The 21,737-nt window shown below is 38.8% G+C and overlaps 2 protein-coding genes across 8 annotated transcripts in view; both read right to left on the bottom strand.

Annotated features, from left to right (window-relative positions):
* dip2ba (disco-interacting protein 2 homolog Ba) overlaps window positions 1–3,497 on the bottom strand; it is a 33,207-nt gene extending 29,710 nt beyond the window's left edge. For all 4 annotated transcript variants that reach the window (XM_067526760.1, XM_067526759.1, XM_067526757.1 and 1 more), the window contains exon 1: window positions 3,226–3,497. In XM_067526760.1, coding sequence (XP_067382861.1) covers window positions 3,226–3,310 — 85 coding nt within the window. In that variant the 5' untranslated portion in view covers window positions 3,311–3,497. The remainder of the gene's footprint in view (window positions 1–3,225) is intronic.
* Window positions 3,498–4,943: 1,446 nt separating this feature from the next.
* On the bottom strand, window positions 4,944–21,165 carry atf7a (activating transcription factor 7a). Of its 4 annotated transcripts, XM_067528140.1 has the most exons (12): window positions 21,099–21,165; window positions 15,309–15,380; window positions 12,666–12,762; window positions 12,314–12,426; window positions 11,774–11,938; window positions 11,389–11,537; window positions 10,911–11,004; window positions 10,685–10,804; window positions 9,183–9,332; window positions 8,711–8,899; window positions 8,219–8,324; window positions 4,944–8,043 (listed from the first exon to the last, which is right to left on the bottom strand). In XM_067528140.1, exons 2-12 carry the CDS (start codon window positions 15,354–15,356, stop codon window positions 7,811–7,813), a joined length of 1,464 nt encoding a protein of 487 aa, XP_067384241.1. In that variant the 5' UTR covers window positions 15,357–15,380; window positions 21,099–21,165; the 3' UTR covers window positions 4,944–7,810. The 4 variants fall into 4 exon arrangements, with proteins under 4 accessions (XP_067384241.1, XP_067384242.1, XP_067384240.1 ...); XM_067528141.1 differs by lacking the exons at window positions 12,666–12,762; window positions 21,099–21,165 and adding an exon at window positions 20,065–20,101; XM_067528139.1 differs by lacking the exon at window positions 21,099–21,165 and having other exon boundaries at window positions 15,309–15,422.
* Window positions 21,166–21,737: the final 572 nt, after the last annotated feature.

Here is a 21,737-nt window from a genome sequence, read left to right on the forward strand (position 1 = left end):
GTTCAAACATACTGTATAGACACAAACGCACATTTGCCAAGAATGCCAAACCATCCCGCTTGGGTCTAAAGCTTTGGTTCTGACCCTACAAGGGAGATAGTTTGTGCCTTTTGGATTCTGACCTGAAGGCTTTTTTAAACAGATCTAACACACGCATATATTATTAATATTTCTAAACAGAAAAACAGGACTTACTCAACTCAAGACTACTCAAAGCTCATGCAAATGCACTAAGAAAAATAATAGTTCTTTTGCAGGCATGGTTGTGTAATAAATCTGTTCTGTTTATAATTAAATAATTACAAAACTCTCATGTAAGTGTAATCTGAATCAGGATTTTATGTCCAAATAAGAAGTACATTTGAACAAAATCTGTCACAGCATGAAATTGAGGAATATACATTTTTTGAAAAGCAACAAAACCACAACAAAACCATTTGGCTCAAAGGGATAAATATAAGTTGAACTATTTAATATGTTGTGTTTAACACTTCTGTACATATTGTCACAGTGTCATTTGTTGAAGCTGTGTATACAAGTTGTGAAATAATTTTCATTTAAGTAAAAAAAATGATTGTTGCAATTAGTGTAAGGGATCTTTGTTTGTCTTTTTTACTGCCAGTGCAGATCTCGACCTAACAAGAGCTCTACACCACATAAGTTTGAGATTGAGGAAGTAGCCATCACACGTCTGTAATGTTTCTCAAAAAACTGTCTGGGTGCTTACTAAATCATCAACAAAACGTAAGTAATTATTAATGCAGATAGAAAAGGATGTTTTTACAGTTCTCCTCCCAGACTCTACTGAACTGTACCTATCCATTGCCATGATGATAAGGGGTAATAAGGATGCATAGTTTTTTCATAAGAGGGGCCAAAGCAATGCTGTCATGCTCTACAGAGACCCTTTGCTTTATGCATTAATGAGCCTGCCTGCTTCTCCTGCATCTGACATCTGTCTGTCTAGAAAAAATAAACCAAAAAAACAATAGGCATTAATCTGGAATCCTAGTCACCACATACTGACCAGAGATACAAACTGGCAGTTAAGTACTGAAATGCCCAAACCACCAACTATTGATTCACAGATTTAAAAAAAAAAATTCTGCTTTAGCGAGCAACATCATATTTTGGGTAAAAATAGATTTGACAGATGATGGGAGGTTTCAACAAGGTAGGCTGGTTAAGGGAAAGAAGAACCAGACATGATCTTTTACCCCAAGCCCAGCTGACATAAGGGTGAGAGGGGGGCAACCATTCCTAGTAGAAGTACAAACTATGACCAGTTTCCTGTTCCTCCCTACTCTTCCTTTAGAGGCAGCCTGTTTTAACGTGCACACAAAGAGTGGGACCAGCTGAATGGCCTAAATGGCAGCAGAGCTCCTAGCCACGGTGGCTCAGACCAGCTGAATGGTCCTCATTGTGCCCCCCTTAGTCACAGGGGGCTTGCAGAACTGGGCTGTTTTTTAAGAGGCCATTTGGCAAGCCTGTGTTCTTATCCAAGCAACGACGAAACAGGCATTTCCATTTGGTTTAGAAGTTGGTTTGCTGTGGATTTAAGAAAAATAGTCTATAGAGGCGGGACAAACTGCACACATCCAGACATAATAGGACTAGATGGCTTACATGCACACCAATGGAAAATAGTGCATTTCAAAATATCATTAACAGTCTAGGCTGTTTGGGATATTGAGAATATTAACTCCTTTTTCCCATCACACTCAATGTTTAAGCTACAATTAACAACTGTAGTGTTCTGCACCAAATGCCAAGGCTAACATACAGTACTTCTCAAGAGTACTTGAGGACCAACAAGGAATAGTCCTAATATTACTTTTAAATCAAAGTTTCAGTGTAAATTGTATTATAATCATTTTTCTGTAAAAGGGCTAGAAAATGTGTTAATATACTTTATTCCAGTGATGTAAAAGTTGTATGAAAATTGAATACTGCCATAAAATAACTGCAATTGTCCCTGCTCAAACTACAATCAGAGATGCTAAAGTAAATGCTTTACATTACTAAAAATGCCAGTTTAACTCTAACAGATTAAACCAACACACTAAATACTGGTTGATCTACATCTGAATGACATCGTTAAATACCTGCACATACACTAATAAAACCATAAGTTCACCATCAGCTGATATGACCTGCTCATATATTCATTTTCCAATATGTTGTTGTATTTCTTAGGTGCCAAATAGCAGGGCAACATGAATTATGCCAGGGATGTGTGACAGTAGGTGTCTACAGACATAAGGCAAAACAAGGGCTGATAGCTGCTCTGGGGGAGTGATTGATTGAATATGCTTTTGATGAATAAATGAATAAATGTGTTCAAAATACAGCAAACGGACACATTCATCACCCACCCTCTGGACCAGGTGTGTACACCCAACACTGATCTAGCGTAACACATGATGAGCAGTGCAGGTAGGTAAACCTATAATTCCAGTAATAGCAGGTTTACAGAGGTATATAAGGCTTTGTAAACATCTTGTTGTTCACCTAAATGAACGTCGTGAGACTGAGGTCATACACTATGTCTGGTAATTCATAACAGTCTGTATCTTTCTATGACACCAGAGCAGATCATGACTACAGGCGTAGTCATCATATCTAAACACTAGCCATAGTGACTCATTTTTACTGCGATTAAAAGGTCGTTACGCTAAACCTGACTAGAAATTTTAAGTAGAAATGCGTTTTTGGTGTCAAACAGGACGTGACAGATAATACAATACACAATATAATTTATATTTAATGAAGATATAACGGGAGAACAGTCAAGCCCTGACTGCCAGACCTTGCCTCTGATCACCTATGCTATCCCAGTCTGTCATACGGCTACACGGGGAGGCTTTGACATTCAAACACACAGCAAATTAGGAGATTTGCTATAAACACACAAATTTAAATGGATTTAAAGGAGCTGCCGAGTGGTTTAAGACACAGGAAACACAATGGATGACGAAAGCCTCCGCTACAATGCTGCTTGTCATGCACTGCTAGCTAGAAAAACCACATCCTGTATTAGCTAGCACACAATAAGCTAGGTGGCACATCGTGACGTGCGCCCTCATTCATTTAACTAAAAAACAAGAGGAAATAAACACGGGTTTATTTGGTGCCGGTTAGCCTAGACAGCTGACTTACGCATCAACCTCGAAAATCTGCTTTAGCATCCCCCATTATCCCCAGCAGCCCCCTCCCCTCCTTTACCTTCAGACAGCTCCAGATCCAACTCCGCCAACTGGTCTCTAACCTCTTTTGGCAGGGCGGACAAATCCCCGCCGCGGTCTGCCATGACTTCGCCAATAAACACGAGTATATTCTGGTTAAAAAGAAGCCAGTCAACAGTGGAGATATGTGAAAAAAAATAAAATAAAACTAGAAACAAAACGCCCTTTCTCAGGACACAAAACAAGCAGAGTGGTAGAGACAGTCCATCAGCACGGCTGGCCCCTCCGCCATAATGGGGAAACTCACTAACGGCAACGGGCTGTCACGTGACTGCCTTGGGTGTTAATTCGCTGCGTCCCAACCGACAGTCACTGGCACTGCGGCTCCCTCTAGCGGTCTTCTGGCCAAAACACACACCATCTACTCTCAACTAAGGGGTGCGGCATGTGAAATCTTGTATTTTCATCCTGCCTGTCTCCTGCAAACACACAGACGTTAACAATTTTGTATATGCCATAAAAGGAGTCAGGGGCCCCTTCACTGAGATGAAAAATATCTGGCAAAATTAAGAAAAAAAAGACTCTAAACAAGACCACAAAAAGACTCAAAAGAATTGCATAATGACTACAAGCATGCAACATCACAGCAAAAACTAGTAAAATGAAAAAGACAACAAGAGCATAACAAGAGCAACATAACAAAATTTGTAAAGCAACCACAAATACACATAAACAAATCACAGACACACAAAAGTGAGTGTGTCTGGCTAAAATCGGTTGGGAATTAGGGATGCAAAACAACAGGATGCAAACAACCACAAACAGACAAAATAGACTGAAATATGCAAAATGAGGAAAAACGACCAAGAAGTGCAATATGACCAATAACAGAAGCAAATAAACCACAAAGAGACACGAAATGACTGAAAACATGCAAATGTTATAATGACATAGAAAGCTAAACAAGTTTAGCATACTAATCTGAGTTAGTTGCTTATGAGTCATGCTGTCTACTGACTGTAACCGGTGCATGAAATGAATCCCTTACTCCACTCCCCCTGCCATTAAGGGCTGCTTTCAAAATGTTATGATCATGTTTATCTTATAAACATGAAAATAAAAGTCTAAGCAAAAATGAACGAAACAGGATTATTTCCGGCCACTTTGCCACTTTTACAAAAGTACTTGAGTACAGCACAAAGACATCAGCTTAAAAGTAGGGCTGTAGCATAGAAATACCCAGCCCATGGCAATACATCCCTGACCTCCTTAGAAAAACAAGGGGATCTGACATTATAGAAAAGGTACTTAAATTTTTTATATTTTAATAAATTAAATAATTCAACATTACTTATTTATAAAAAACTAAAATCCACCTATGAAAAACAATATTTTACTTTTTAATTGTAGAATAAAACCTCAGGTTTCTATATGTCCAACATTCTCAGAAAATACATTGGAGATGATTCTGCATTCTTCAAAGCAGGACTTTAGAATTGAGAATTTACTTTACATGAGCAAATTTAAGCACAAAAATTGGTATTTTGCTCTCTACAAAGTATTTTTTAACACAAATGCAGACATGCAGTTGATGACAGAAAGAGACAGAGAACACAGGGCAAAGATAATTATAAAGAAGGCTGGCAGTACAGTGTCTTGACGTGCAACATTGGCAAACACTGCCAATTATAACAAATTATATTGAAGCACTAACTTTTATAGAGGTGACTAGACAGAATAAAAAAAACATAATCTTCATTAGGATGTAGTTTCTTTAATTAAAACTGCAGCATTGTAAGTGTTCATAGTATTCCACTTGGACATGCATGGAAAAGTAAATATATTCATATAGTACAGATATGTACAATTTGATATCATCAGTCCGACAATGGGAGTGTGAACAAACATTAATTCAATTTGTGCAACTTTCACAATGTTGCATTTTACATTACATCGCTTTTAAAAAAAAAATCTAGGTCACATTAATATGCTAAAGACCTCAATGGTAGTTGTTTGACCAATTAAAAAAATAAGTTAGAAAGGGACACATGATCAAATTCATCTTCCATATAACAAAAGGGATAACAATCTCTTTTTGAAAAAGGACTAATGACATTAAAGAAAACAAAAAAAATCAATTTGTTAAAGAAGTTTGTATATTGATGAGTACAAACAGAAGCAATACATTTTAGCTATTTTCAGCACAATACAAAAGTTGTACTGTAGTGTCCTGAAAACAGCATACAGCAAAAGAAAACATGAGAAGAAAGAAAAGGTGCCAATGACATGTGTTAAATGAAAAAAAGGCTAAATATCACTTGAATTTTCATTTCATATAAACAATCTATAACAGTCTATAAGGGACTACCAGCCAAATATAGTGCCAGCTCCAAAGTACAACAAAATGCCAGGGTCACCACTGGGACTGCAGGACAATAGGCTCAGTCAAAAGGTGTTAGGTAGAAAGGTGGAAGGTATTAAAGTTGCTGAGCAAACTCCCATTCATGTATACAGTACAAATAATAGAAAGATATCATTTTTAAAAATGTATCTAAAGAAACCATAGAGAGAACCATAGAATGCAAAGCAACAATAAACTTGCATCATTTTAGTGCATAAAGACACGCCTTTATGTTAATGGACATATCTTATTTATGAAATATCACAACTTGGAAATATATGATCTTAACAACCAAAAGTCTACAGGACCAAACAAAAAAAAAAAAAAAAGAAAAAAGTAAACAAAACCCAATTTTTTGTTTAGATTTTGGTGTAAAATATAATGATATCTTGGGTTGGGTTTTCTAAAGAACTGGAACTATTCAGAAACCATGACAAGTTATCTGAAATTGTTGTCCTTCTAACACTTTTACTAGTGAACAAATATCTGCTGTTTCTCCACCAGATGACAGACAAGTATTGCATCATTATATGTCAATGAAGAGAGACAATTGGTTAAATTCACTCTTCACTTTAAAAGGGCTTTAGGAAGCGTTAATGAGTTATTGAATTGTTTGTTTCTCACATGTTGTAAAATGTTTTTTCTAAGGCTCAGCTGTTTTTCACTTCAGCAACTCTGCTAGTATTAATGTGGGAGGCACCACTGTGATCATAAGGCAAAATTACAAGACACTGACTGAGACTGTGTTTAAGTGCAAGTAACAAGCAGCTATATACTACTCTTGATTGTGTCATTGTGGAGTCTGAATCAAAAACTAACAGGCTTTTTACTGCCTACTCCAATGTAGGTACCAAGTGCTCTTTGGAGATTCAGAGATCTGATTTGTTGGTATTATGGCTTAATTTATGTTTGGTAAAGAGCAAAGAGGCTAGGTTCAACGCACTTCCAATGAGCAGCAAGGATGTTCAACCATCCTGAGAAGTGTGAAAATAACAGCTACAGTAAGTCCAGGCCCACACAGAGAAACACTGTCACACAAATAGTTTCAGAGAATGTGAGAATGAGAAAAGATATGAACTTAAAAAACAAATTATCAGATAAAATGACTGTTTTCTACCTGTCTGCAGAAATATGAAAAGAAGAGGGCTTAAATTTCTTGCAGGTGAGAAGGAAAAAAAAGATAATTTTGCAATAGCAGATCGTCCCAGAAAAAAAATCTATGTATTTTGGTTCTCTGGACCAATCTTACCATTTGGGGTCATTAATATTGTGCTGAACGAGGGTCAGAACAGGAAATATTTAATGATGGCAAAGATCAACAGGTTTCAGGACACACAGTGCATCACAGCCAGCTTTGCATCAGGCTGTGTATCTGCAGACCAGAATGCTCATGCTGACCTCTATCCACCACAACATTAAAACCACCAGGGTGCCTGAATGTTGTGGCTGAATGCTGTATACCTGCTCATACTGTAAAAAACACAACATAAAAGTCACATGCTAACAAATTGTTAATGTATCAGATCAGGAGTAGACAAATGCCATGCTCTGATGTACATAAACACATACAGAAATTCTCACACAGTTCACAATTTCTGTCATAAAGGGGTGTAAATGAGGTAAGATTTTGGGTCCATCACCTTAAGGTGGAACATTTACAGAACATTTTGGTGAATACACTGTTACTGATGTTAACAACTGCATCTTTGGAGCCAAACCTATGCAGGGACATATAGTGTGATAGCATGTGTGATTGTGTTCATGGCTAAAAGTTCAAGGAGCACAAGGCACTATTCCCTGCTGAAAACTGTGTAAAGCTGTGTGTGTTCTGTGGTATCTGATTTGATCAAGAACATTTATGTAACACCTGTGTCTTCCAAAGTGTGCATACATGTGTCATGTGTCTACATAAGAAGTTCTTCATGGCAGTACACTCAGTACAGTGAAGATGCATTTTTACTGAGGGTAAGGTGAGATGAGCGGGGAGGCAGAGTTAGAAATGAGGGGAGCAATTTGGAGTCCAGCCCCTGTAGTCTATGGAAAAGTGAACAGGAAGCTCTCTCAAAAGTCTCAGTCCATTCCCAGAAGGCTGCTGCTGAGCTCCAGGCCACAGCATGATGGCTCCACAGAAGGGTAAAAGAGAGGAGGATGGGGGAAGGGGAAGCTTGGAAGTTTGAACCTCTAGGGAGATGGAGCCAGGTCTGGGCCGTGGTGGCATCGCTCATCATCTGGCGGCAGATTGAGACTGTACGGCCATGATAATGTGAGAGGGTCCACTCTCCGCTCGCTGCTGCTGGCCCATTCCTGCCAACACAGACATGGCCATGGCTTCAGCTGCTGCCCTTGAGCTCAGGCCGTTTTGCCCTGCGGAGGGGCTGTGCGCCAATGAGCTGTGCTGGATCACGGGGGCAGGGGATCCTGTAGGCTCTGAGGTGTCTTTCATGCTCTCTTCTGCAGCTACACACAAAAAAACAACAGTAAAGATTTGTAATGTATTCTGTAACTGTAACTTTAAACGCTTTGCACAGAACTTCATCTCTATTGCTGCATATATTGAAGAAACATGACTCTAACGCAAAAACTATCATTATTTTATCAGGGGTGAAACATTAGATAAATATGCAGGGCTCACCTAAGTAGGCAGTCTTCTTCTGTAAGGTGGTAACAGGACAGTCCTTGTGGGCCAACAGCAGCTGCTTCAAATGAGCAACCTCATTCCGCAACAGAGAGACTTCATTCTGCAAGCAAAGGAAACTAGGCTCCTCAGTACTTCCAACAATTCATATTTCCAGTCATTATTAATGCTGGTTCACATAATTAAAAGAGTCCAAGCTTTCATACTTTTCCCCTTAATTTAAGGCTAAGAACAGTAGAGAAGTGAGCATATTAGAGAAAAATAGACCTCAAACCACTAAATAACACAACAAAGATGTGAAACAAATTATTGCATAATGCTGTCTATAATTACCAAGTATTCCCTGAAATTGATTTAAGCTATCAGGAAAAAACATCTCAAACTTCATTGAGTAGTTGTTAACTGTGCACAGTGTGACAATGTACATACTTACACAGCACTCCCACAAGACACATTTCCACCCCACCCACCCACTCCAGGCCCACTCACCGAGAGCGAGACGTTCAGGGTGCTGAGCTCCTCTGCCTTCTTTTCTAAGGAGCTGACCCACAGTTTGCGTTTCTGTCTGCAGCGTGATGCAGCGGCCCGGTTTCTCTCAAGGAAGCGCTGCCTCCGTTCATCTGGGTCATCGTCTAGCGTTCGCCGCCGACGCCCACCTGTAGGCTGTGCTGGAGATACCTAGAGGGGGGAAAGGGTTACAAGGAAGCAGACAAGACATGGGAGGGGTGCAGAAGAAAGATGAGAAAGAAAAGGGAAGTGTGAGTCATAGTTTCATTATTTTACTCAGAGTACATCATAGTCATCTCAATACATGAAGTAAAACCCCAATTTTATGTAACTAAGACAACTGATGTGATACAAAATATATGAAAAAGCTTTAGATCCAAGTTTAAATAACATTGTTATAAGATCTGAACGTTGTGTTACAGGTAAGTCATGGACTACAGACAACACTGCATACCTGAGGTTGTGCAGGTGATGGAGCATCTGACTGTTGGACTAGCAGCTGGTTCTGCTCTGCCTTCTGAGGTACCATGGGGCTGCTGCCCATGGCCATGATCCCCATACTCTGTCCTGATGGGCTCTGATGGGACAGCGCAGCCTTTAAACGCTACAGGAGAACAACGAAATGCATCAATAACCAGCACAGTAACTTAAAAATAACAGTGTGGAGAGTGTAAATATTTAAAAATATTGTCTTATTGGACACACAATACAGGAATGTGTATACATGTGTATTTTTTTATGTAATTTTTTTAATATCATTTAAACTTCCAAAATAATAGCAAACCTTTACTATATAAACAGTAAACTCCAGGTTAATACTGTATATCCACTTATTTAGTTTCAGTCTAGATAACGTAGCCTAAATGTTTTTGTACTAATTTTCAACAATGCCGTTCACACTTTGGGGGCTGTATTCACAAAGATTTCTAAGTCAAAGAGTTTCTCCTACTGACAAAACACTAAGAAAAGTCTCAGAATTGAGAATTTCCCTTTATAGTGAGACACCTTCTCAGGTAAAAACTGTTAAGAGTAGGGAAGAGGACTTTTAAGCAGCTCAAGAGTTGCCTAAACAGAGAACAAAATGGCAAAGGACAGAGAGATAGAACAAATATTCTCCAAATGCTGAATTGTTCAGATTAAATCATGTAGGTAAAGCATTCATGGTCAATTAGAGATGAGCTATCTCCAACCTTACGCAGCAATGTTATAACAGCAGAACCGAAGGTGATAACACAACATATAAATATTTGATAACTAAAGAACTGCTGACAAGAGAATATCACAAAGTTTCAGCTTGTTCTGTCTCAACTCTTTTGTGCTGCATTCACCTCTAGAAACTTGAGCCTTAAATACTAGAACAGTTTTCAGGTGCTGCTGAGGATGTCGCTTTTTGATTTGGTGCATTATCCAACTGAGAATAATAATTTGAAAATAACAGAGTGGCCCTGAAGACATACAACTACTCAAGAACAGATTCAGGTAAGAATTATTTTTTTGAAGATGATATGTTACTATAAATCTCTTGCATGTTCCTACGCTTAGAAAAGATATGAAAACCACCAAAATGCCCCTGACTACATTTATACCAATGATCTTCCACTTGTGACTGAAAGAACAAGCTGTTTGTGCCAATGGTGAAATCCGCTAATGTTGATACTGTGCAATACAATAAAACACTAACCAAACTCAATTCATTCGTTTTTCACTTAAACTAAAATATGCTTGAAATGTCTAGTCCTTACATAGTTCTATGTGTTTACTTTACAGTAAACTACTGCAAATTCGGTAATGTGTTATATTTTTGTACTGAAAGGGTTAAATAATCAAGTGACAGCTGATTATTATAAATAAAAAGTCATATGATGAACAAACTCAGCCAGTGCAGATGAAGGCTGCAGGGTGAAGATGGAGACAAAAAGAACAGAGATAAAAATAGAGATCTAATCTAGTGCTGACCATCTTGGCCTCTGAGTGGATGCTGTAGCCAGAGGGGGAGTTAGAGCCGCTGCTGCTGCCTCCCAGAGGAGGACCAGGGATCCCAGGAATGTTGGGTACCATGCACACAGGTCGAGCCAGCTGGAGCCCAGAGAAAATATACATATACACATGTATTGATAACGTGAACAAACTTCCCGGCTATAAAACTGAAATACAATATAATAACACTACTGGTCTGTCTTACATTAATTACAGAGGGCATCTGTAGGGGACCAGGGAGCACGGGCACTGCCTGACCAGAGGAAAGCATCATCATAGGGTAATGGCTGGTTGGTGAACTAGAAAAACAGAAGGCAGAGAGATAACAAAAGTAGGAGGTTCAGCCATGTTAGAAAAAATGACAACTAAGAAGATTATGTGATATAACAATTAGCATGATACAGGAAAAAAAAAACCACACCTACATTTGTCATTACTAGTCCGAGCTGAAATATTTATATAATGCAAGTCATAAACACAAGATGATAATAAAAAAATATTTAAAACATAACCCCCCCCCCACCAAAAGCATGACTAGACCAAGTTTATCGAGAACATACTTCTCTTACTGTAGCATGTAAAGAATATGAGTTAAGAGCTTAAATTGTACTTTATTGAAAGAGTCCGATCAGTGGTAAGAGTGAGAGGAAGCCAGCAAAAGAATAAGGTTGCTTCTGACTCACCCTAGAGTGCGATTGGAAGGTGGTGCCTGTGTGATAACGGAGGTTGGTGATGGCATGGTGGGTTGAAGGGCATCAAAGCCCAGGTGCAGTGGCAGGGAACCTGGACGCACGATAGTTGGGGTGGGAGCTGAACTCCTGGGTGGTGTGTCCTATTTTAATGATGTGGGAAGTTTAGATACACAGTTAAAACAGAGTTATTCTAAATAAAGACATAATATTGTTTTTTGTTTTTTTTTTAATTACATCTCAAAAAACAAACAAGTAAATCTCTTCCTCAATATTTAAGTATTTATGTCATACTGTAAGAGTCATATTTACATGTATCATAAACCACCCTATTCTCTATACACATGCAATCATCCACCTCCCTCTATTTGTTTCCTACCTTTCCTTTAACCAGTGGCTCTCCGTTGCTGTCCGACCTTCCAGAAATAGATTCTGGGCTGCCTGGTGGTGAGGAGTCAACCTCTACAGGTGCCTCCTCTTTCACCTTCACATCTGATGGCGTCTGCAGACTCATGTCCAAAGCCACAGAGTTGGGAGCTGGGAGCTGACAAGGAAAGAGGCATTGAGTAATAGAAATAGAGAGTAGGTTTAAAGTATTAACAAAAGATGATGTTCTCAAAGACTACAGTGCCTTAAAAGAAAGAAGTTGGTATTTACTATACTAACCAAACAACCTTACCAGACACAGCATTTTAAGTGCAATAAAACACAATAATATCATCTAAACAAACTGTTGCAATAGTTTACAGTATAATGATACACCAGGGGCACATTGCAGGCATTTCGGCACTACGTGAAAACTTGAAGCAGGAAGTAGAAAATAATTTTTCTCTTCATGGGAGTCTGTTTTCTTTGTTTCTTACTTGTGGCTATACACACAAACACAGAGAAAATGTCATCTACCACACGCTTTCCTTACAGAGTTCTTGGCCCGTTTTTCATCATCATCTTGTTCGAAGGAGCTGGCCAGCTCATTAAACAGACCAACCTCCTCACAGTTCTTTAGGAAACGGGTGGGAGTAGGTGTCTGGTCTGGCAAAAAGGAATGAAATGAGATAACTATTCAAAGTAATGCTTTCACACATAGTTCACAGTCAGCATTGAATATAGAAACCAATGTTATAAGTGTGTGTTTAAAGCTGCCTTTCTTGAGATGGTGTTGGAACATGTTCACGCAGAGTTGTGCTATAAAATCTTCATCTGTTACATATTCTCTGATCATTCAAAAAAGAAGAGCAAAGCTAAGTGTTTGTCTTGTAGAAAAACACTACCTGCAATAATGACAGAGTCGGTCCTTGGTGGTCCAAATTTCAGTGTCATTTCATGCTTGTGTTTGTGTACAGCCAAATGGTCCTCATTGGTAAACCTCTGGAATAAGTGAACAACAACAACAAAAAAAAAAATAGGAAGGAACGATACAATATGAATTGACCAGTCAGTATTTGTCTATTTGTCCTGGTGACCTTAAGAAATGTTCTGTAGTACAACAACCTAGATATCATAGTGTAGTAATTACAGACAGCCCAACACACCGTACACACACAAAGAAAACTGTAGTCTATGTGGTGTTGTGGATATCAAATGGAGGTGTAAAAGCCAATGACCACTGACCAGAAGGTATTATATCTAAATCATTTTATATCAAGTTCAAAATAGATGCTGCAATGTGTTTTACAGAGGAGAGCTAAATGTTGTTAGGTATGTTGGCGTGTAAACATGTTAATATTATAAATTGTATTTCAGTATAGCTCTACATTATTCTGAATTTTGTACCAGGCTCCCAGGCTATAGGAGATCTGGCCTTTAGAAAAGAGCACCAACAGCCATGCTCTGAGAAAGAGCACTTCTTTGGAGAAGTGGCAAGGAGAATCATTCAGAGATGTGGGAGGAATCATCTGGGCCCTGGCACAAGCCTATTCACCATTCGTTGCAGCTTATTTTAGAGTGCTGCGTTGCAGTTGCAAGTTCAGTCGTGAGAGTGAAGTGGAAACACAGTCAAGTGTCAGGAGACTTATTTTTAGCCCTAACCAGCAGCATCACCAATACATGTCTCATTTGTCTCTTTCCTCTGAACAAGGTGGCTGGGCCTTGTAGACGAAACTACCTACACCTTATATCCCTGTATAAGATACTGGCAGCTAGGATTACCCCACCACACAAAGTAAATACTGGGCACCATAAAATCTTGTTATTATTAATGTTGTTGTTGTTGTTGTTGTTGTTGTTGTTTTTGGTAGTGGTGGTAAAAGGTAAAACTCTGAGCAAACCCAGAAGTCAATCATCCTTGTTTTATTATGGGCATGATTCAGATTGTCCTGGTAGGTGACTGTTGTTTATAAAGGGCAGCAGTAAAACTGCATTTGGACATAGCATACTTGTGACATAAAAGATGTTCTGCACAAATAAATACCATCATAGACTTTATTAAAGGCCAGTAAAACTTTTATAAATGACAGCACAAATCTAGATTTAATAACAATTTTGTATAATGACACCTAAGAAACTAAAGTGTATTTATAGCACAGTTTATTTAAGTTGAGTACAAAAAGCGTGTTATCAAATGGTCAAATTTACTGTTATTTACAATTTTACCCATATTTTACTTCTTATTTTGCTAGCTTTATTTTGACATTACAAATGGGTCAAAATGACCCATTTACAAATGACCCATTTGTGCCTCTAACGTGAAAGCAGTAGCCTAAAATGACAAACCTGCAGAGATCTTTATTGTTTTGTTTTTGGTTGTTGTAACAGAGCCCAAAGAAGAGCTAAAACAGAAAGGGTCAGAAACATGAGTCCAAATCAATATATTCAATATCAGAAAATTTAGAAACAAACTATTTCTATTCCTCATGATAAAGTGGTGCTTTGATGCCAAAAATACTCCCAAACATGTAGCACTGTCACACTGTTCTACGATCGGAGTTCTGTTTATACAACAGTTTCGCACTCAAACAAAGCTGGAGAGTATACCACAGCTGTAGATCTACACAGTTACCTACCATAGCTTTGCCTGAAAAAGTTTTCATATGATTTTGTTGCTTTGAATGTCAACTACATAATACATTATAATGAAATATGCAGTATTTACATCACAGCGGAAAATTTAAATGTTTTTTCTATCAGAAAACAGGTCCCCAGCTGTCCATAATGTTCTGAGATGAAAATAACCAAACAAATCATCTTTTATTTATCTTGCAAGCATGTTTAACTACTTTTCATGACTGTTGTTCAAACCACAAGCCCTGTGAACAACAGATCACTACTGATCAGAGAACAGACACGAGTTTATGAATCACAATCACCTAACCACATAAACACTTCCTTCCTTTAGACCCCAGGATTGATAATCCACCACTCGTTTTAAAGATATCACACCCAACTGAATGCAGCATCAGACAGCTAATTGAGTACAATATCAGACATCCTATTTCCTGCGTTAAATAGTCATGAACCCTAGAATTCACTTCTTTCAGTTTGCTGTTTTATCAGCCCAAGCCCAGACAATCACCATGTTACAGACATGTGAGTGCACTATTGGCGCTCAGCTGAGTCACTGCTACAGTTCAAACCTGTGTCTGCAGGCGCTAGAAGTCAACAGTGACAGGTTGAAACAATAACTGTGCTCCGATTACTCACTGGAGCTTCAAGTGAGTCATTGCTAGAGGAGACATAGCATTGTCTAACATGGCAGCATGCTAGCTAGAATGCCAGTACCAGTGTAATGACCGTGAGTATTGCATAAATCACCGTAGGTCAACTCACTCTAGCAATGGGAATAAGTGTGTTGGCAGGGATTTAAGGCTGAAGGGTAAGTTCTCTTATTTTACACAAGTACAAGACCTTTTTTCTTTTAGAAATGAAATACGTTTAATCATAAGGATCATAAGATTGAAAGGAAGGAGAAAACTTACCTGTCCACAGCCAGGAGCACTGCACACAAAAGGTCGGTCGTCCCCCATTTTTGCAAAGAGCTTGCAATGTAACTGTGGGAGAGGAGAAGAAGTGAACATTGCTTCTGTCTTGGTTTGTCTACTTGCAAATCCTGAAAGCAACAAAACAGGGATGCTGTGGCTTATAGTCTTTAGTCTGAGCAGGAAGGCAAATTCTATTTAAAAATAACCCTGGCAAAGAGGAAAACACGCACAGAGGCAGCGAGACGAAGTTTCCCTGGTGATACTTCCTTCACACAGGGGGGCTTTCTGTTGGCCAATGAGGAACTGCTTACAAGAGAGGATGACAGCTACCATTTACACAAAGACATCTCACTCTCCTTCTGCCTCTGTCTCAATATCCCTCACTTCCAAGCCCTCCTTCTCTTTTTACCACTCCCTCTCTTCACCTCTCCAGCACCACCCAGCCTTTTCCCTTCATGTACCCCTCATTCAGTCAATCCCCCTTCGTAGTGCAGCTGTTTCTCTGTGCACAGTCTGTTTCATTGCCATCAACTTTCTGAGAACTTTTTCCACATACATATCTCTAAATGGTATCATTTACATATACCTGAGATGTCTTTTCTAAAGATATATTATGTCACTTTTCCCCTAGTATTTTAGTATAAATATGTTCTAAAACCTATCTCAAAGAATAACTTCTGTCATTATCTAAATTACTGTATTGTCCACAGGCACCATACAGGTGCTAAATCATCTAATCTTCTCTATTAATGTTTAGTTAACAAATAAGAACATATTAGCAAGACACACTGCGCCACTGGGGGACATACATCTTCATTCTGAAAACCAATGACTTTATATTTACAAGCCTTGCCCCATATGCTCAAAATTAGCATTTCTGTGTAACACAACCAGTCAATGTGCAAGTGTGACATTAATGGTGGAATTATGGAGACACAGTTTAAACAGTATTTCATGTCATTATGTAAAGACATGCGTCTAACTGACAACAAAAATGTTGGTCTGTAGCACAGAAGATAATCCATACTTCCGACTGACAAATTAGTGCCGTTGAAGCCTGTTGTGTCGCAGAATTATTGAACAGCACTGCCAGCATTGCAGAGATACTCACTTCTGCAGGTTTTCAAGCAAGGATTGCCACTGTGGCCAACCTTAGAATGTTAACAATTTCAGCCTGATTGACGATGCTTGCTTCTCATTTAATACAATTTCATAAAACTAATGATATGAATGATTTTTATAGAACTAACAATAAACACTGAAAGTGAGGGCTGGGTGGAGAGGATAGATTTTAAGTGTCTTGCTAGCCTTAGTAGCATATTGTATCCTTAGGTGACTAGTGGAGTGATTAATGATCACCAAATACTTCTAATAAAAAAAAAATCAAATAACGTTTTTACTAAGGTGGCTGACATGGAGAGCCGCACTTAATCATCAGGTAATCAATTAATCAATGGTATAAAAAACTATTGGGGGAAACTACGAACATAAAATTGTCATATTAAATTGATTATATTTAGGTTTTGGACTCTTCATTTGAAAAAAGAAGATTTTTAGAGATGTTATTGGATGAAACAATTAGAAGACCGAAAAAATACATATGGGGAGGCATTTCACTTCAGACTAAAGCCACAATGAGACTTAAACTATAATTGAAACTATTGTATTGTAGAAAGCCCAGTGGTAGTAAAGTAGTTTGTGCTGTCGCCTCACAGCTAGAAGATCCCTGGTTCAAATCCCCAGCTGGCTTCTGCATTTCTGTGTGGAGTTTGGATGTTCTCAGCATGTTTGTGTGGGTTTCTCTGGGTCTCTGGGTATTAAGGGTTCCTTACACAGTCCAAAGATGAGCATGTTAAGTTAACTGATTACTTTAATTTGCCCAAAAGAGTAATAATGAACTTGGCTGAGAGTATGCTTGGCTGTCTGTGTTGGCCCTGAGATAGAATGTGACCTGTCCCGGGTGTACCCTGCCTTTTGCCCAACAACAGCTGGGATAATCTCCCCCCTGACCCTGAACAGGATAAGCAGTTAGAGATAATGAATGGATGGACAATATGTATGTAGAAGTCACAATTTACTCACCGAAAACGGCAATCAAATAAACATATTTTAAATTATGTCCATCCTATGTTCTAATTACATAATATGGATAATTTTGTTGGTGTACTATTAACACAACTAAAGTATTTGGTAAATATTTGTAAACACAGAGACTACCAAACAAATACTGCATCCCTCTCTTCTTGAGTAATGCCATTGTCAAGAGTTAAATGTGCACATGCTTCTGTTTGGCTTCTTCTCCTGTTGTGCCTGAAGCTAATGGAACATTATCAATTGTCTCTGCAGAGGAGAATAACTCCTGACATACCCCCCCTTGCCTCAACCTCATTCCCAACTCTACAAAACCACCTCACCATGCACTGCTCTGAGCAGGTGAACAGCGCTTCATCTTGAGAGAAACCGAGAAGTTTAGAAAAATAACTTAGTCGTTAAATTTAAATCAGGGAACTGGAGGGTTGGCGATGAACAATCACAATAATGTTTTAACATTCACAACCGTTCCAAAGTGACGTCTGGCAACTATTACACAACAATTTCCCACTGAAAGTGCAGCAGTAAGTAACATGCATTAAAATCATGCTATAAAAACAGATAAGACTCCTTTCAATGAACAAAAGCTACTGACAAGTGTATTATTCAATAAGGTTCCTCAAATAATGCCATGCAGCCTTAATGATTTAAAACTAACCTTTAAAATTGACAGTGTCTTTTGTTATGCTCATGAACTTTTACTTTGACTAAAACAATGTACCATAAGAGCCTCTGTACTTCTGTGGTGATTTTAACTGTGTTGATTTTGTTGTTTATTCACATTTGTTAACATCTGCTGCTCCGTTATCCAACTTAAAATGCACAACTATTACACAAGCTGTAAAAGAAGTTAAACCTGTTTAGTATATCAATATTACAATGTTACTGGTCCCATTAACCTCTGTTGTACCTACACAGGTTGAGCATGTAGGCTAACATTATGAGTGGGACAGATTATTCATTAAGTTGGCAAGGCATAAATGTCTGAAACTCTTCCCAATGCTGAAGTCAGTATATTTTCCTCCCTCTACAGAAGACAGCTGCCTGTGAGCCAACACATGATTACTGAAGCCTTGCGCTGGAATACAACATGCTCCCGTGACACTGGGCCTGTAACTGGCCTAACTGTTCCCTTTCAGGTCTACGTCTTTACGGCAAAGAGGTCTGCAAAAGCCCCTTTCCTCCTTGTGCAGATCAAACTGATGATTAAGCAGAGCAGTCTGATGTTTTGCAGACCTCCCATCCTCTGGAGAGAGACAACAGGTAAGTGCGAGAGCCCTCACAAAGTGCTTCCAATCTTCTAAGTCTATTTGAGCAGAGATGTGTCAGCAAGCAAGATACTCTGTGTAGCTCGTTATACCAAGGGTGTGGACTATGTGGAGAAATGAACGCATCTGGCGTTAGGAGTGGGAACAGATCTCAGAGTTTACATCTTACTAAAGATGTGCTAGACATTAACTTGGCTGGCTGGTACAAATATAAAATGTGGGATTTGATTATGTGGGAAGTCTCACATGAATTCCAAATTACATGGCTTGGAAATAGCATTTGTTTTTAAAGCAGCCTGAACCAATATCTTAACCTGATTAAAACAGATGTGTTAAGGCCTTTTATTCTAGTGCTTGACTTCCTATCCTATCTCAAAGCCTCTGCTAGACTGCCTTGTAAAAGGGAAAATGAGATGCTGTTTATTTACTTCTCTCAGATATGTCTAAGTGAGAATGAGCAGAATAATTAATGTTGACTGTGAAAAATCCTCACTATGGAATGCTCTGCTTCAGACAAAGCTCTCACAGACAGTAGATCAGTTTAAGAGTTACTTAAATCCTGATGCATATCACTGACATTCATGACAGGAATGGATGTCAAGTTCACTTATTTGCCTCATTTCATCCAGGGTTTCATGGAACCACTTAAAGTGCCCTAATTCGTGTCTTTCTCATTAAGCTACTGCCAAAGTCCCACCATTAACTAGGATTTCTCAGACTCAGCAGGTGTGGGGGACCGTGTCCCAGCTATAATCAGACACAGCCATCCAGTGTTTGATGCAGCCTGCTAGGAAACTGACTAAACAAACTGTATTAATAGCTCGCTCTGCAGCCCGGTCTCTGGAATCTGAGGCTTGAATTGCCAGTGGGTAGGGGAGACCCCCCCCCCCCCCCCTAAAAAAAAGTAAAGGGAGGAGGAGAGATTAAAATAGTGAAATAAAGAAAGATCAGCGATTGGTCAAGTGTGAATGACCGTGGGTATTTGCTGAAACAGAAGTAAGGTCTTGTAAATGTGGGCTATGAGCTTTAGTGACCAGAGATCTGGGTGTAAGTGACAGCCAACGTGGATTTATGTAAGCAAAGTGAACCCGAGATTTGGTAAATGGAACAAATGAAATCCTATATCCATGTCTGCATAACTAACAAGGGCTAAATGCTAAATCCATGCACAGCTAACATACAATCTAGGACAATACAAGATGGACCCCAAGCAGTTTTCTAAAATTAAATCAGGAACACTGTGCAAACAACAGTTTTGCCAAATAATTTATGCTGTAAAGTATTATCAAACCAATTGTTTTACTAACCATTAGGACAACGGGCAGGCAGACTTTGCAAAAGTGACATCTCATTCAAAAGCATGCTTTTACAGCTTATAATTTTCACACACTCACCGTCTGCGTAATGTGATGACATTCCAGTTACAGCAAAAATGCATTAAATTCAGATATATGTCAATACATTGGTTGGGGCAAACAGACTGCATTTTTAACACTTCTCTGTGATAGAATGAGGTACAACTCTGCCAAAAACATGACCTACATTCCTAATGAAGGTGTTGACACGCATGGGGATGTGGATCCTGGGGCGTTCAGCTCAAATTGCAATACTATGGATATCACTACTACATAAGACTCGCAGGTTTTGAGGCTCTCCTTGCAGTCCCAGATTATCATCACATAATACTCTACCAACAAAACAGACAGATCAAATATTTTTCAAGCATTTCCAAGCATGTAAAAAACAGCAAATGAAATCCCGAAGTCCTACAAACTCAAGTTCCTTCTTACAGAACTGACTTGAAAAAGTTGAAAAAGTCTTTTTTAGCCTCCATTACCTTCTGGCTACGTACGGACAGAAGCCCTGCCTTTTCCCGTAACAAGACCGCCTATTCTTTACAGCAATTGGCTAAACGCACGTCAGTCAACTGTATCTGACGCATCCAAAGCTTTAGACCCTGTCAATAACACCGACAAGCTCAATCTTATTGGTCAAAAACCCGAAATCAACTTTTTGTATCCACACAAAACTAATGGCTAACTGCAGTGGCTAGCGTTAACAACAGGCCGAAGGCACATTTAAAAATATTATAACAGTATTACTTCCCCTTTCAGCCATGACAACAAACACACATCAACACCTATTTTATTATATTCGAAGTGAGCTGTGTATTCAAAGACTTTACGACGAGTCCAAATAACACATACAGATAAAAAGCTAGCAGTTGGCTGGTTAGCGGACTGACACTTCACTGCAAAACGAGACAGTCCGAATGAAACGTTGAAATAGTTTGACAATTGAATAGACGCGTGTTTTTAAGAGTAACAAGCACTAAAAAAAATCACGTCGAGAACTATCGTGTCAAAGTTTACTAAAATTGACACTTCTACGGTGAATTTAAAGGTTAATAAAGTGTTTACAAACTCACCCTTGCGCCCCTCTATTTGACTCCCCTCTCCTCTCTCTTGGAATTTGACACTCCCCTTGACGTCGAACTATCGCGATAGTTCACACAGGGCTCCAAAGTTTTGGAGATTCCTGGTTTTAGGCAATTTTAACATGTTTCTTTTTTAGGTCTGTGTGTATTGTTTGTTTGTATATTTAATGATGCAGAAGGTAAACCTACATGTATACACAAGAAATTATGCTTCTGTTAACACAGACTGCAATAAATATATGAATAAATAAAGTGTCACTTAGCACAAAATCTGATCCCCAAACTCCTTTAATATAGGGGTTCCCAAGTCTGCTTGCACTGCTCGTTTTCAACTATTGTATCCTGTATGTGTTCAAACATCTGTCGGCCTGTTCTTGCAGCAATAGATAAGTTGGATAATTAACATGGGAAACTTGACAGGCTGTTCTTAATGCAGCAAGTAAGGTTAAACAAAACTGTAATAATATGCAATAAAAGATTACAAACTTCTCTGATGCTGTTGAAGATATTTTGCATCAATGTTTCCCTTTATAGCGAATAATAGTAGTTTCTTTATAATAACAGCTTATATCGCAGTCTTTTTGAGGACATAAATATGGGTACTTAATTCCATTATCCCCTGACAACTAC

The sequence above is a fragment of the Channa argus genome, chromosome 13, assembly GCF_033026475.1.
Source record: "Channa argus isolate prfri chromosome 13, Channa argus male v1.0, whole genome shotgun sequence".
NCBI classification, from domain to species: Eukaryota; Metazoa; Chordata; class Actinopteri; order Anabantiformes; family Channidae; genus Channa; species Channa argus.